General features: G+C 39.9%; 1 protein-coding gene and 1 long non-coding RNA gene across 2 annotated transcripts; both read right to left on the bottom strand.

The window, feature by feature from the left end:
* Positions 1-703: 703 nt before the first annotated feature.
* mad2l1 (MAD2 mitotic arrest deficient-like 1 (yeast)) lies at positions 704-6,151 on the bottom strand. The gene is made up of 5 exons (XM_012861469.3): positions 5,960-6,151; positions 3,176-3,322; positions 1,939-2,059; positions 1,214-1,317; positions 704-1,124 (listed from the first exon to the last, which is right to left on the bottom strand). The coding sequence occupies exons 1-5, from the start codon at positions 6,021-6,023 to the stop codon at positions 952-954; spliced, it is 609 nt and encodes a 202-aa protein (XP_012716923.1). The 5' UTR covers positions 6,024-6,151; the 3' UTR covers positions 704-951.
* A 209-nt stretch (positions 6,152-6,360) lies between these two features.
* Positions 6,361-8,178, bottom strand: LOC118565952. Its single transcript, XR_004932701.1, has 4 exons — positions 7,996-8,178; positions 7,735-7,894; positions 7,166-7,403; positions 6,361-6,516 (listed from the first exon to the last, which is right to left on the bottom strand). It is a non-coding gene; the product is annotated as an uncharacterized LOC118565952 (long non-coding RNA).
* Positions 8,179-16,657: the final 8,479 nt, after the last annotated feature.

Raw genomic sequence — 16,657 nt, 5'->3', positions numbered from 1 at the left:
TTAAGGAGTTCCATGATGCAAACATCTGACCTCAAGCAATTTCTAAATGTGACACCAACAAACTGTCATTTGTCAATAATAGTGTCTAATGAGCTTTACTTACTTGCAAATGATTTTCCAGCAGCAAATTATTGCTCCTCCCAGGGTGCCAACAGTTATGCCACCTAGCTCCTTTCTATATGAATCAATGCTTCTGGGTGTTTAGCTGGTTTATGCGGTTTTCCAACTGAAAACTTAGGTCTCCTTTTAGTGCAGCTTCACTCTTTGTACCTGTGGTTGTTTTGTTGCAAAGGATCCAGGACCAAGCCTCTTTCTAAAAACTTGTTTTTCTTTACTTCCTGGATCTCTTACCCCGATTTCTTGTATGAGACATTTTTATTTAAGGTGGATTTCTAAACAAGCTGACACGTAATAAGCTGATCTGGTACCACACTTAAAGAGTTTCACATCTGCATCTTTCAACACCACTGAACACTGTGAGCCAAGTAAACAGTACAGCTGAATAAATAGTGCTTATTTTTCATGCTGTTTGTGGACCTCGTTTCTAAAGTACCACCTACTCCGACTACTTAATTAGGAACATCTAGCTAGTCCAGGGTTAGACCCCATTTTGGCTTCAGAACTCTAAAGATTGGCTGCAGACTGCATCATTACTTGTGTTGCACTGCCACCTTGTGGTCATAACCAGTAACGCAGAAACAAATCTGGGCCAAGCAAAATGCATTTAATTGGTAAGTTTTTAAAAGTAGGACACAAAGCACTATCTGATAAAACAGGAGGAGAACAGAGAGAAAACAGTTCAAGAGAAATATTTACATCAGGAAGGACAGCAGAATTGCTTCACTTTGCTTTCAGACAAAATGAGGGTCAGGAAAGGGAAACGAGTCCTATGTCCATTGGTGAAGTGAACCGGGGACAGTAAAATTGACTTTAAGGAGCAAGTTCAGGGGGTTAAACTGAGTTGGTCCTCTTGTAAGCCACCATGCTGTCCACCTTGTGGATGGAGGTAGTGAAGGAGCGCAGACGCACCTCCTCGGACTGGTCAATAATCTGTGGGCCGGACTCCTCCCACTTTTCCGGAACGACCAGGTCTTTGTCAGTGTAGACCAGGAGATCAAAAGCACCTGCAGTGGAAGGGTCAGAGGTCAGAAACAAACGGGCTCAGGGAGCTGGTTAAAGCTTCCTCGTACAGAGGAAGAAGAAAGGAACTCACATGGCGTCTCCAGCAGGGGGAGGAAGGTGACCGTGGCGGTTATCTGTCTGATGACAGAGCGGATCTCATCCTGAATGGTCTTCAGGGATTTCTCCCTGGGAGCGCTGGGTAACATGACAACTCTGTTAACTCAACTAAATCAGACACACGTAAACATCCTTTATTGATCAACTGTCCTCTAAATGATCATGTCGGGGTTCTTCCTGCCTCTTGTGGCAACACGTTTGCTCTTTCTGCCTCCTCTGATCAGAAGTCACATGTATGCTACAGTCTTGTTCCTGGTAATTGTTTCAACGCAACCAAGAAGGTTTTCTTACTTCATTACAAATATTTTTGTGTAATGTTCATTCTATAAATAAAGCATTTGTCAAATCTGATGTTTCTTTCCACAAGAGCGACTGGAAGATCACCTCACATGCGTTACATTTGTGCGCATATTTTACAGATTTGTTAAATCTATCACTGTGTTCCGACAGTAAACTATGAGACAGATAACCTGTAAAGAAAACAAAAGAAGTAAATCAAGCTTCTATGGCTCCTTCTGCCATTTAAAGGTGTATTTATTTGCAGAAATACAGTCAGAAACAACCAATCAAAGCCAGGAGAAATGTCTGGTTCTGATTGGTTGTTAATCACTCTTGCTCTTTGCTCACAAAGCTCCCTACTGCAGCTTTAAACTGAACATTCTTGGAGCGTCAATGAAAACAGAGTAATAAGGAGCTGACCTGCTCTCCTTGGCCGACTTGTCACACTCGATGTCAAACTGCCATCTCTCCAACACCTCGTTGGTTTCCAGACACGTGATGACCAACACCAGCTTCTGCACCGTGCACTCGAACAGCCACTCTGAGGAACAAAGGTTGACGATGAAACGCTGCAACTCCACCTTCTAAATGATTTCAACTTCATTCGCTGCTGCCTAAAACCTGATGGGATGTAATGTGGTTGTGAGCTGAAGATTCATTTCCACTGATGTGGACAATAAGATCCATCTAAGGAGAGCTACTGTATACAGATGCAGGGATCAAACTGGTGTCCGCACTTAAAAACAGTTTCTGTTCAGTCCAACAACCAATAACCAGAAAAAGAAAATGTGCTGCAGGTTCTTTGGACTCAGAAAATGGGGAAATTACAAATGGATCATTTTTGCATCAAAGCATCCGTATATGCCTCGGCTGATTTTTACTAAACTCAAACCAAGGTGCTTTAAAGAACATGCCCTTTGATAAATGTCCTTTTCCCCATTTCATGCATTAAAGGATGAAATGGGGATTGACACGTGGATTGCTAATCCAACCCTCCTGGGAGAAAACTGGTCAACTGATTGGTGCGTCACTAACTCTGTGAAGGAAGCTGGGTTCCTTTGACAGTTAATAAATGACAAATTTCCTAGAAATGCAAACAAAAACCATTTTCACACAGCTTGATGCCGGGGTTCCAGCAACATTTCCTGACACCAGTGTTAGTTCTGTCCATCCTTCATGCAGGCCTTTTATGGACATGAGCATTTAAAGCAAACCTTACACTTTACTCTGATCATCCACTCAGCTACAGCCAGACTAAACGTAACCAGGAGAGCTTGTTCCTCATCTGCTCATCTCAGCACGGCCCCATGCGTTTTTTTAGAGCATTTATCAAGTGCTGCCACCTGCTGGCAGACAAAACTATACTATGGTGTGTGAATACGGAGAGGAACAGGGACATCTGGCTCTCATCAGGTTACTGAGAATGAGCATCTACCCACGTTTCCATGGTAACCTGCAGCTGAAGGCTGAGCAGGAACAAAGTCATCAAAGAGGAAGTGCAGAGGTGGTAGCACACCCCAGACATTTGATTATGACCTCAGGAACCTACATTAACATGTCAGAGAAAATGCATCAGCCTTTCCACCGGGTCTACGCTCTGCAAACACAGCAACTGTCTGTTGGGCCAGTCCTCTAAGCTGGAGAAGAGCAGAGGTACCTTTGAGCTGAGACACCACGTTGGTCAGATAGTTCTTCAGCTTGGCGTCGGTGGTGATATGGAGGCTCATGTCATAGTGTGAGGCTTTGGTGAACGTCTCTGGAGGGTAGATGCCCCGCTGGTACAGGATGCTGTTGATGCCGAACGCTGCGGAGAGATGGTGGCTCAGATCAGAGGAGGCTCATGTAAACATGCTCTTTAAATGGCACCGCAGATGCACTGATCAGGCCAATGCTGGCTCAGAGGGATTTCTGGCTTCTTCAGCCAGAGCTGCACAATATACACCACAAGAGCAACGTGTGCAACATCACACTGCCAAAGGACTGCATGATTCTCATATTTGGTAGACTATTACATTTGTAGTGAGGTGCATGCTCGCTGTTAAAGAACGCTTAAAAAAACTTTTCAACTTTTTAAAACCAGTGACGGCAAGAACCCTGTGGACGAAGGCTATGTAAACAAGCAGAAGCTGGTTTACCGACACCCCGGTATCCCACCATGCAATGCGGTTGTTACCTCACCCTTTCAAGCCCTATTGTAGCTCTATTCTAGCTCCTGTTTCTTCCTTTCATCACGTCAACAGTAAGAACTAGAGATGCACCGATCCGATACCCGCATCGGATATCTCCAAAAGCACCACGTAGAACGCTTTAAACAATGTTTATTTCAAGCCTGATAACTTCAGTCACATGGCATGGTACACGGTTTATTCATTCAATAGTAGAATTAGATCGGTATCGGCCCATAAGCTTAGCCCAGGTTTCAGACTGAATCTGAACAAAAAATCTGGATCGATGCATCTCTAGTAAGAACTATCATGGGGAGGAAAGCAGGTAAGACAGTCTTGCGTAGTTACTCAAAAAGTGACTAACACTGCTGGAAAAATCGACGACTACCTTTAAATTGTCAGCTAAAAATTGCTCCAATTCAGCCGTGCCGCATGGCGGAGCAGCGTCAACCTCTCAACCAAAACCAACTGATGTGCTCAGAAGGTAAAGATGGGATGTGACAATTAGTGTTTCACATATTTCCTTCGATTCAGTAACCTACGATGTTCCGGTTTTGTTATATCTTATATATGTGTCTAAGTTTAATAATGCGAGAGAATTTATTGTCTAAGCAATGTATTACATGTGCTACAATAAAAATTTTAAATGTTGTGATATGCCTGTTTTTAGATTCAGCCTACTGTTAAAAAACTAGCCCTTTATGATATGGAAAGACCCTTTTGATACTCAGGTTTTTAAGAAAATTAACTACCAATTAAACATTAAACAATAAAGATAAATCCACTTTAAATTGGCTATAATGAATAACTAATTTAAAGTTGATTTATCTTGATTGTTTAACAATTAATTGATAAATTAATCGTTAAATTAGCTATAATGAATAACTGGCTGCACAGTGGTGCAGTGGGTAGCACTGGTGCCATGAAGCAAGAAGGTTCAGGGTTCAGATTCAACCTTGGCCTTTCTGCATGGAGTTTGCATGTTCTCCCTGTGCCTGCGTGGGTTCTCTCCGGGTACTCTGACTTCCTCCCACAGTCCAAAAACAGCAATTAACAGTTAGGTTAATTGCTCTCTCTAAATTCTCCTTAGGTGTGAGTGTGTGTGAGAATGGTTGTTTGTCTCTGTGTTGCCCTGCGACAGACTGGTGACATGTCCAGGGTGTACCCCGCCTCTCGCCCAGTGAACGCTGGAGATAGACACCAGCGTTGAGGGATTAAGCGGGTCAGAAGATAGATGGATGGATAATGAATAACTTGCATCCTTATTCTAAACAGACGCAAATTCTAACACACAGAAACTTATATACCTAAAGGCGCTCCTGTTCCAAAAAACACATTGTCAAGCTTAGATCGATTTTTCTTGTAATTAGGATTGAAACTATGTGCTTTTGTTTTGTTATGTTTTACTTGAAAACCTAAAAACATGAATAAAATGGCAGTTCTTCTGAAATGACAAGTTTCCTACAGCAGCTATATGCTGGTGAAGATTCTCAGTCATCATGGTCATTCCAAAAAAGTAAAAAACACCAACTGGACTTTCTTCCGAGGTTTGAAGACGTTTTGCTTCCTCTCCCGGAAGTCTGGAGTAGCGTTATAGTCCTGCCCAACAAAGGCCTTGTAATGGCTTAGATAACATGCAGATTGAACCGAAACAGGTCCACCCCTTCACTGCTCTTGGTGCCTCTGCTCTGAACAAAGGGTTTAGAACATGAAACCTTCTTTAATCACCAGCTGGACGGTGGAATCAGCTGGTTGCTCCAACAGGACAAAGTTACCAAACACACATCCTGGCCTAAAAGAAATAAATGGAACGGACCAATATTAACTTTCTGGAATGATTCGAGTCTCAAATCAAATATCCAGACAGGTTGGGCGTTTGAGGCGCTCTTTGCAACAGTAAATATAGTTAGTGGAAAGTATGAATCTAGTACAATTATATAAAGTTGGCATTATATTATTTCAAACAACATAACCCCTCCCCCTAATACCGTCGATTCCCCCAGCAGCGTAGCCCAGGGGGGCGGAGCACTCGCTGTGCAGGCGGAGAAGGAAAGCTGCTGTAAAACTGTTAAAGGCGTCCTCTGCTCGAACAACGTTTCCTTTCCAGCTCTGAGCCCAAACCCAACTGTTCCGAAGTTTGACTCCAGCTTCACGTCGAGTGGAACAAACAAAGCTACATAAGGTCAGGCCCCACAGCAGCAGCAGCACAGCGTGACGCGTGGAGGCTAGACAGAAAGCAACCAGCTGCTAAGCGGGGAATTAAAGCCGATACTTACAGAAGAAATCGGCCACCAGCTCCGCGCTTCCTTTCAGGGTGACTCCCTTCAGAGTGCTCGTCATGGTACCGACTATCACGAACAGGTTCTCCTCTAGAAGATATTAGTGCTGCGGCTGCCTCTTTTTTCTCCGGAGACTTCTTCTGCTACCCGCCGTCCAGTTTGAAAATGTCAGCAGCGTTTCAGCGCATGCGTAAAAGCCCTTCTTTTGTTAAATGGCGGTTGGCAAGTACCGCTTGTGGTGCACTACCGCCATCTACTGGAATGGAGTGAGTTTAGGGACAATCTATGTCTGTCTGTCTGTCTCTCCCCCCCTTTTTTTTTATATGGACTAAATCTGATTTAACACCATTTCTGTTATTTTGGATTTTTGGATCTATCCACACAAACAGCAACACATTCATACGTATCATCTTAACATGCACGTACTGGGAATAACGGGTAATGCACATGGATGTGAAATGTTTCCGTTGTCTTGTGAGGCTTTGGTGAATGTTTCTGAGGTGACAGCGTAAGATCAGCAGCAGGTAAAAGAGGTGGAAGAATTGATTGAAGAGCTGTGTGACAGATAATTCAAAAGCCTTTATAATCTGGTCTACTGTGCAGCCAAACAATTCTAATGAATTCTTTCTTTTTTCAGAAAACATTTGCCTTATAAATATTTTCTCATCTACAGAAAATATTAACAATTTTTTTAAAAGATTATAATAAAATAGAAGATTGAGCTAAAAGATCAATCTTCTATTTTATTATATATATATTATTATTTATATTTAATTGCTTGCTTCTTGTATATTTTTAACACTGACATTGTCATGTTTTCCCCTCTCCCCGATTACCCTATTATTTTCAAATCAAGAAAACCTCCATTGTATTCTACAAATATCGGCAATAATAATAAGAAACAATTTAAATCCAGTGAACTCTCTAGAGTTCCCTGGGGGACACCATTTTCAATAAAAGAATTCCCCCAAGAACATTGTCCTATTCTTAATTGTATTGATCACCCAAATATTTGTCCAACATTTAACAATTGAATTCTATCAGCCACGCTCTCCCTATTAATTTCTGCCTTTCTGATTTCATGTTTATTCATTAAACAGGGTCCATAATATTTCTAACCACTTGACGTTTTGATAAATATCCTTCCTTCTCTATAAAGTAGGTCAAGCATTAATTTTTTATTCTCTCCATCTATACACATACATGTGAAGTTAAAGCTATTAGTCTATAACTCCCTGGGTTTGATTGCTCTCTCTGGTTTTATAATCTGCTTGATGGCAACTTCTTGCAGGCTTTAGGTAAACCAGCTTCTTCTTCCCAGACCTTGTGAAGAATTCCCAATGAAACCGTTTTAGATGGTTTACTAACCGGCCTAATCATAATATAAGAAATATGATCTTTCTCTGGAGTTTTTTGATTTCCTGAGAGCATTCTTCTTTTTCTGTAACAGAAAAACAAACACTCAATAATTCATTGCTGTTTCCGTTTTCTCTTAATAAATGAAGGATTCCATTTATTGTGCGGTCTAATCCTTGTTTTCTTTCTCCACTTAAAGATGCATAGCCACGTTATTTGACATTTTTTTATTATTTTTGCATCATTAACACACTCTGGTTGCATACAAAGTTTTTCTGAAAGATTTTTGTGTCCTGTTGGTGTATTAGTTATTATGTTAGGTGTTTTTTTTGCTTTGTTTTTGGTCAATATGTTAATAAATAAAGCCCTTTGTGTATATTTATAATGACAACGGAGGTATGACACTGCACATGTACCTTGATGCTGTGTCCCAGTTTGTGTTTATGAAGGAGAATTTTCTTTCTCCGTGATGTTCTGGTATTAGGCTCTGGCTTTGATAGTTCAGTAATACTGCCTGTAGATGGCGCCACGTCTGTTTATAGCTGCTCATCGCACCCTTGCTGGTTTATATTTAGACTGAAAAAGGGCCATTAAAACACTATCAGGATGGACGCTTGGTGTATATAACCTTATTTTATCATGATCATATTGTTTTTGGTCATTTTTATAAGCAATACCTTTAAATTACAAGAGCTGTGAACTTCTCCTCCTCTGTCATCTCCATCCTTCAGAACAGGATATCCATATTCTGCTTTTAATTAATCTCTTTCTTTATCATTCCCAAAACTGTTTAAAGTTTTGTTTCTCTACCCACCATAAACATATTAGAGCATTGGCTAGACACATAGAACAAATCAATACATGGATGTGCCATAACATTCTTCGGCTGAAAAAACTAACAAAACTGATGTAATAAATTTTGGTCCAACGGGGGATTGATCAAGAGTCAGCATACAGTTACTACAGCTAGAAACCACAGACCAGAGCTGAAATCTCTGTGACCTGATGGACTCAGACCTCAACCTTCAGAAGCACCTACAGAGAGTCTCTAAATCAGCTTGAGGAACATTCCCAGGATTATAGGACTGATGTCTCAGCAGGATCTGGAAAAACCAATCCATGCGTTTATTTTTAGTAGAATTGATTACTGCAACGGTGTTTTCACAGGACTGCCTAAAAAGTGGATCAGACAGCTGCAGCTGATCCAGAACGCTGCTGCCCGTGTCCTCACTAAGACTAAGAAAGTAGAGCACATCACCCCAGTTCTAAAGTCATTACACTGGCTCCCTGTATCTCAGAGAATAGACTTTAATATACTTCTGTTAGTCTATAAATCCTTAAATGGCTTAGCACCTAAATACATCACAGACTTGTTATCAGTGTATCAACCATCCAGACCACTAAGGTCTTCAGGCTCCAGCCTACTCTGCAGAACCAGAACCAGAACTAAACATGGAGAAGCAGCATTTAGTTCCTATGCTCCACTTATCTGGAACAAACTTCAAGAAAATTGTAAAAGTGCGGAAAGCCTGAGTTCCTTTAAATCAAGATTAAAAACACATTTGTTTAAAATGACCTTTGACTGTTCTAGTTAAACTGTTTTACTGAAACATCATTAGTTTAAGTTTATAGTCCAACTGCTTTTAAAATCATTAATATTTGCTTTTAGTTTCCATTTTCTATGTTTGTTTTGTTTCAGTTTTCCTACATTTTATTCCAATAGATTTTTTATGTGCTTTTATCCTGTTTTTATTTCCTATGTTTTAATTGTATAAAGCACCTGGCATTGTTGTACTGAAATGTGCTAAACAAACTAGCTTTGCCTTACATCCATTATTTCTTCCACCACCTCTCCATTAGCATCATTACTATCCCACAATGTACTGTAAGTATTAAAAGCTTCACAACAAATTACTTTTTCTTCAATGTTTTCAGTTAGTTCCTCCATTGGATCTACATAAAGGTTTTACACGGATTATAAAAGTTTAAAGGGGACATGTCATGCTTTACAGTTCTTCCTTTTCACATTGCATTTATTTATGTATTCTACAGTGGAACTGCAATGCTTTGGTCTGAATTCCTCATTCATTTATCTCCATGTTCCTCTTTATCCCTGTTCTGAGGTGAGTCTGAGAGAACTACTTTTGGTACTGTCTCTTTAAATCTAAAGGAAGTTCCCCCCTCCAGGTCCTAGCGTTCCACTCCACCTCATTCAACCTTTTTTGTAGTATGCTGGGGGACGGTATAATGAACAACCAAACATTTTCACTTACCTAGATAGTCTGATATGGAGTGAAGCTGAACGTCTGATGCAGTATGGAAGCAATTCACTTGACCATCTGCATTTGCAATTTCTCCTGTCTACAAAAGGAGCGTACGCCTGGGTCAGAGATACTGTGAGGAAAGCAATTTCCCGTCAGATTTTACTTTTTTAGATTACAACCTTTCCATGGAAACCGACGTATACAAGTTTCAGGCCCCATTTCCTACGTATGCAACCTTTATAAATCCTTTATAAATTAGGTCGCCCTTACCGGTATTGAGCCATTGTGCTAAAAGACATCAGCTCAGGTCCGTTGCATGAATACATTTTGTTATCTGGTGAGCAGCTATTCATCCATTCATCCTGCTCCACACAGGGCTGGGGCAGGAAGTTCAGGAACCCAAGACTAAATAGAAGAAGCTGGAGTAACGATGATGAGACGATGTGGGGGACAAAGAGAGAAACTCCAATACCACTGGGAGAACACAGAGAATATTGGTCAGGCAAAGAGAAAACAATAGAGCAGGAAATGGACAGCATATGCTAAAAACATGAAAAAGGAGAAAACAGATGACATTTGGTGTCAATGAAAGGAAACGTACTTGGGTTTCATGATTAACCAAACAGAAAATACCTGAACAGGACAGAAATGAACTCATACAAAACGAGTCTCGTGTCAAATTGTCACATCTTATGTCCAAGAGATAATAAGCCCACGGTCTCTTTCCACACTGCAGCCTCAGCGTTCAGCATGTTATATATTATAGTAAGCATCTGAAGTAAATCTCTTTGAATGGTCTGTTTTACAGACACTGCTTGTGTTTGTCTCGTAAAGAAATAGCTTCTTTTAAAGGATGGACTTCCTGCCCGCCCATTAAACATGTCGGCCTCAGGGAAGACCATCAAGAGCAAACGATATCTGAACGATGCAGGTTTGGACACGACACAGCTACTCAGTCATTGTAAAGCCGTCAGCAACCCACCCAAATGCAATAACAGCTCCCTGAGGATGTATACATGTGTCCAGGGTCCGCACATGCAGTGGTGAGGGCGACGTTTTATTGCATCACAGAATAAGCTTATCCAGAGTCCCTATGCATTTTCACATATAACGGGATCCAGTCTCAGTTCACTCTAAACCGCAGCACAGTGCTGTGAAAATGTTTTTGCTCCTTACAGATTCATTCTGTTTTTGCTGGATTGTTACACTGAAATGCTTCAAACCATCGACAAAAGATACCCTGAGTATACACAAAAAGCAGTTTTCCCAAGGTTTTTCCCCCATTTATTATCCCTTTAGGGAAAATGCTGTAAACAACCAACCCCTTCGTAAAAATGCCTAATAATAATTGTTAAGAATAGTTTCAAGATCAATACTCCGCTCACACTGTTTATGATCTTTAGGGAGATAAAAGTCTCATTTACAATCAGAAACAAACATGTTGGTTAATTAATTTAAAACATTTTTGGGGGTCTGAAAGATTTTGGACATTACTGCATATCTGGACAGAGATTACATTTAGATGATGTAAGAGGCTATTGATTGTAGCAGCCACTGCAGCCACTTTCAAACAGTAGTTGACATTCTGACAAACAGATATGACCAAAGACAACCCACATAGACAAACAGGAAAAATGAGACAGTTGGAAGTAGTAGTTATTTGAGACTTCATTATAGAAACAGAATAAAATCAAGTTTAGTGTCTGATCTCCCATCAGGTACGACATTTTGAGCAGAATGCAGCAATAGACTCCGGTTATGGCTTCCACAGTAAGATGTGCTGATATGCGCATTGCGATTTACTTACATGCGTAATGAGTTAAGACGTGCAAAATATCACCCCTGTCCAGTAAACACGATCGCTTCAGTGTTGCAGTGCCAGGCTTTTCAGACCAAAGTTATCAAATTTCAGGACGAGTTGATGCTGATATGTTTAAATAACAGTATTAGTCTGTCCTTGTTGTGCACGATTTGCAACAGCACTGCCCAGTGCGCACCAGCGGCAGGTTGCTATATGGAGAAAATACAGGCATGTGAAAATCATAGCAATGACCTTCTCTGTTCATATGAACATGTTTGAAATAGAACACGGAACAATATCCGTTATGGCATCAGGATGACAACAGAAGGGAGCCATGAGTGTCACCTGTTTTCATTCACCACGAGCTTATATAACGCTACCGAGCGTATATTACAGTAAAAAATGATAAAACTTAGTCCTATGCTGTATCCCAATATCATCAAAATCAAAATCTAAGGCTGCATCTAGTTCAAATCACAATATCAGTACAATATTACCCAGCCCTACTTTTTTTAGTCAAGGAAAATACTTGCATTTTACAATGAAAATGCAAACTGAGTTAGTACAATTTAGCTCCATTACTCTTGCTCTTTGTGTTTAGAGTGATACAGGGCAAGCTTCACATAGCTCATTATCAGTAATACCTCTATTTATTCATCTCTTTTTAGATATACTTCTGAAAAATTAGACCTGCATCTTTATAACATTTGCAGACACCTGTAGCTCAGGCTCCAGCAACACCCGGTCCTGTCTTCTCTAGATCAGCTGCCTCTGGTGATGAGCTCACTGCTAGAAAGGAAGCTGTTCCTGCAAAACAGCTGTGAGAGCGCTTTTCTGCTGAATGATTGATCAGAAGATGCAGAAGATACTTCAAAAAAGTAAGCAAAGTAGCTAAAAACACAATCAAATCCCACAAGAATGAATCTGAACATGAAAGGACATTAGCTAATGGATCTCAAGCAGAACAAAAAACAAGGGAAAAGACACAATTTTCCTGAGTCATTCTTAAAAGGTCTGAATTGTTTCTCAAAGCTTAAGTGAAATTTTAAATTGGAATGGAACAAAGGTGAACGGCGAAGACAATTTAAAGCAGAGAGATAAAGAGATGTCACAAATAAAGTCAAAGGTATAAGACAGGAGAGAGAAAGAGAGAGGCGAAGCAAACAAACAGAGGAGAGAAAAGGGAACTGAGAGGGGAAATAATGACAAAAAGAAGATTCAAACATAGAGGAGAGAAAGAGACATATAACAGATAGAAATGTTGAGAAGAAAGAAAGAGACAGATAGGGGACAGAAAATCTGAGGAGAAACAGACAGAAATTTGCACACAGGCACTAGACAAAGAACTAGTGAGGGCAGGGCGAGCATAGGAACACAGGACAGGCAGGGCGAGCATAGGAACACAGGACAGGCAGGGCGAGCATAGGAACACAGGACAGGCAGGGCGAGCACACAAGCACTGGGAGCAAACATGCTGGCAGTGAGATGAAGCGATCTAGCAGGGAATGACTGTGTGAAGCCAAACTAATGGAGCCCAAAGGCTGATCTTACTGTCTCCACTAAATGTACATGGTTTTTATTCTTCCCTTTCCATAATCCTGGGCCCAGTTTCAGAAAAAAACAGCTGATCTACCTGAGTAGAAAGCAGCTACTCTGGGTAGTTCTACCTCACTCTGTCATACTCAGCGTTTTTGGTTTCAGAACAGGTGATATCAACCAGACACCAAAATATATGAATAGAAAATTAGAGCTGGAAGTCTAATCCAGAATAAATGATTGCTTTCATTCTTTGTAGTTCTTTTGTCAGTCGTGTGGGTCTCTGACTATAGAGCAACATCAAACTTCTATAAACGCGTGCAACAGTAACATTTCTGACAGATTTCTGAAAGATTTTCTGCATCACCTACGTTATTAAAAAGCTGTCATTGGCATAAAAACAAAGCAGCACAAAGAAATTGCTCAGAACTGAGAGCGTACCCTCATTGTGTTAGAAAAGCGATGTGCGGGCTGAGAATACTGAGATAAACCAATTACAGCAGTGAAAAATGACTATGAATCTAGAAATAATAAGACATTTAATCAGCCTCTCACGACAGAGATTTCTGTGGCGTGTTTGTGTTCCAGCATACAGACTCCTCCAGAAAAGCACAGGCCTTTCCTGACACTTCTTTTTGCAGATCTCAGCTTAGAAGTAATAAAAACTCAGGATTTGTCCCAACAACTCTGCTCGGTTGCAGGGTTGTTTCACGGAGTAATTTGTTGTCCTAATTTGAATCAGGGTCAAGGCTGCTGAGCTTTCTGAAACGCAAAAGCCAGGGTATGCAGGAATTTACCCCAGAAATTACTCTGGATATCCACTGACCCAGCTTTCTGAAACAGGACCCTGATGGCTTAGTGTTGTTCGTCTAAAAATGTTCTTGTTTTATATTATTATTATTATTATTATTATTATTATTATTATTATTATTATTATTATCCATCCATTTTCTAACACGTCTATGCCTTGTGGGTAATGGGTGCTGATCTCAATCTCCAGCTGTCAATGGGTGAGAGGCAGGGTACGCCCTGGACAGGTTGCCAGTCTATCGCATTATTATTATTATTATTATTATTATTATTATTATTATTATTATTATTATTATTATTATTATTATTATTATTATTATTATTACTATTATTTAGTTTTACTCTCATTCATTAATCATCTATTTGTTGTTCAAAGTATGTGCATAGATATAAAAACATACCACCAAATAAAATTAATCACAAACACCATTTCTTTAATTTATTAGGAATACGTTCACAGCTTAAACCCAAACCCAAATTTTTGAACAAAGCTTAAATCTCTTTAATTGTAGAGAATAAGAACAAAATGACCAAACATTGACTTTACATATCATCTGAATTACTCCTGCTTTTAACTCATTGCAGAAAGCCAGCGGGAATCTGAAAGCAAAGTGCTGGGAGACAAGTGCTCTCTCAATAGCACTTGTGGGACAAGTTTGTCCCCTTTTGGCTACTGTAATCAAGAATGGCAGAATATGTGTTTATGAAAGCAATACCTGATTCTTGCTAATAAAAGCCAAATTAGATACACATTGTCCCTTTAAATAAAAATTGTAAAGTCCAAACGTTCTTTGTGTGTATGTGTGCGTTCTTGTACTTGCAGCTGAACATTTTTTGCTCATTTTACTAGTAACGTGAGGACTTTGATATAAGGTCCTCACTTTTTTTCTAGGCTAGGGTGTGTGTGTGTGTGTGTGTGTGTTTTCAGTTCTATGTCAGACTGCTGTCTGAGTAGCATCTTAAATATCCCCACAGAGTCACTGTAATGTGACACAGGGCCATATTTTGGTTGCTGAGCTGTATGCAGCAGGAGCGAACCAGCAGCAGTGAACAAGTTCTTTTCAGCACAGCTTAGATTTGAAGAAAGGAGCCCAGTGTGCTTTGCAGGAAAAAAAAAACTGCCCACCTATTTGTTTGAGAGCAGCCAGGCTGACACACACTCACACATGAAGGTTTGTACAAACTGCCTCCTTCGTCAAACATCTCCAGCCCGCTGTGGCGTGCACTAGAGAGGCTAAAAATAGCCCAGCAGGTCTTCTGTGGACCTCCTTTGTGTGGTGTCAGTTGAATGTTATTAAAAATCGAACCCCTAACCCCGCACCCTCACCTGCAGACTATCAGTCAGACTTCAGTCAGGCACCAAGGTTGCTGCATGTGGCTTTCGCTGAGCCTCTTCTGAAGCCATCATGCACAGAACCAACCAGAAAAGAAAAACCATGCCTTATAAAATAACATCAAAAACATAAAACAGGACAGCTAATAACATGTTCTTACTTATTGTAGGTATTACCATAGTAAAAAGGATATACATCCCCTTTAAATTCAAGGGTTTTACCTGTTTGGTTCATAACGAGTTTCTTTGTTTTTGTGTGTGTGTGCAAATTTTGCCATTTTGGCACACTTGTTAAATAAATATTAACATGGTGGTATGTGAGCTTCTGCACACAAAATGGGGCTTGAAACGGGCATATGTCACTTTCCACGCATAAATCTATAGAAAAAAACGAATTTGACTTCAGAATGTGCAGTCCCTTAAGCAAATTCTGACTCATGCGTACGCTAGTTTTAGAAATAGGGAAAACTAGTGACCCAGATTGTGAGGTGTGAAATTGAAACCACACTGCATCATGATTTTTCTCAGATGTTCAGTTTCACTCCATATCAGGCTTTCATTATAGATTCACTTCAACATAAGCATTCATTATTCGTGCTTAGGCTTGTAAGACATAAGTACACATCAGGTAATTCAAATAATTAAAAAACCTTTGATCAACTTAAATCTTAATTTAAAATCTGCACAATGTTTTAAAATTTGGTACCATCACATTCCTCTCCCTGATGATCACCAGGGTGATGTGATCAACACATAAATTTGGGCAAGGCATGAGCCAATCACACTGATGGCTATAAATGTTTAAATGCTGTGGTGCAGAAAAAAAAGGGGGGAAAAAATAAATAAATAAAATAAATAAATAAATAATTGCTGTGGTGCAATGCCGGGCAATGAATGCAGTGGCACTGCTTTAAGACCTTGCAAATGGAGGAATTAGGAGGGAACGTATTTGCAGGGATCACCAAGAATGTTTTAGCCGTTGATGATAGGAAAACATCACATATCAGGAGGCGCAGATAAATTAGGCCGTGTGCACAATGTGAAGAGAAAAGACACACCGTGGCTCTGCAGCAACTCTGAGAGTCTAAAACCCGTGAATCCTACTAGAAATTAAAGTTACAAAGCTACCGTAAAATTATGTTGTATTTAACCTTTAAAGGGGCCTTATACATAAAACTAAAACAATATGACAGCAAATATTAATACTAAAGAATAAACAAACAAAAGTACCACGGAGTTACACATTCATCTATTTTCTGTATCTGCTTAATCCTTGCAGGTTTGTGGGGAAGTCACCAGCCAACATTGTCAGTACAGAGGATCCAAATTCAGATGGGAGGCAATTTTAAGGTGAATGACTGTCTCAGTTGAAGCTTTGAAGACAGGTGCATGCAGTGTTGTATAGTAACGAAGTAAAAATACTTCACTACTGTACTTAAGTATATTTTGGAGTACTTTATACTTTTATGGAGTATACATTTTTTTGATAACTTTTACTTTTACTTCACTATATTTCCGAACGTAATTGCATACTTTTACTCCGATACATTTTCAATGTTTGGTTTAGTTACTTGTTACAAAAAAAAAATAAAAAG

This window comes from Fundulus heteroclitus, chromosome 14 (genome assembly GCF_011125445.2).
Source record: "Fundulus heteroclitus isolate FHET01 chromosome 14, MU-UCD_Fhet_4.1, whole genome shotgun sequence".
Lineage (NCBI taxonomy): Eukaryota > Metazoa > Chordata > Actinopteri > Cyprinodontiformes > Fundulidae > Fundulus > Fundulus heteroclitus.
Note: the sequence above shows the minus strand (reverse complement) of the source record. Positions and strands in the feature narration are given on the sequence as shown.

Bases quoted from the DNA above. Each gene is read 5' to 3' on its own strand.
- mad2l1 (XM_012861469.3), bottom strand. From the start codon at position 6,023: ATGACGAGCACTCTGAAGGGAGTCACCCTGAAAGGAAGCGCGGAGCTG. The intron at 2,060-3,175 runs GTACCTCTGCTC...TTTGTTCCTCAG, and splicing joins CGTGGTGTCTCAGCTCAAAG to AGTGGCTGTTCGAGTGCACG. The intron at 1,125-1,213 runs GTGAGTTCCTTT...CTTCCACTGCAG, and splicing joins CCCCCTGCTGGAGACGCCAT to GTGCTTTTGATCTCCTGGTC.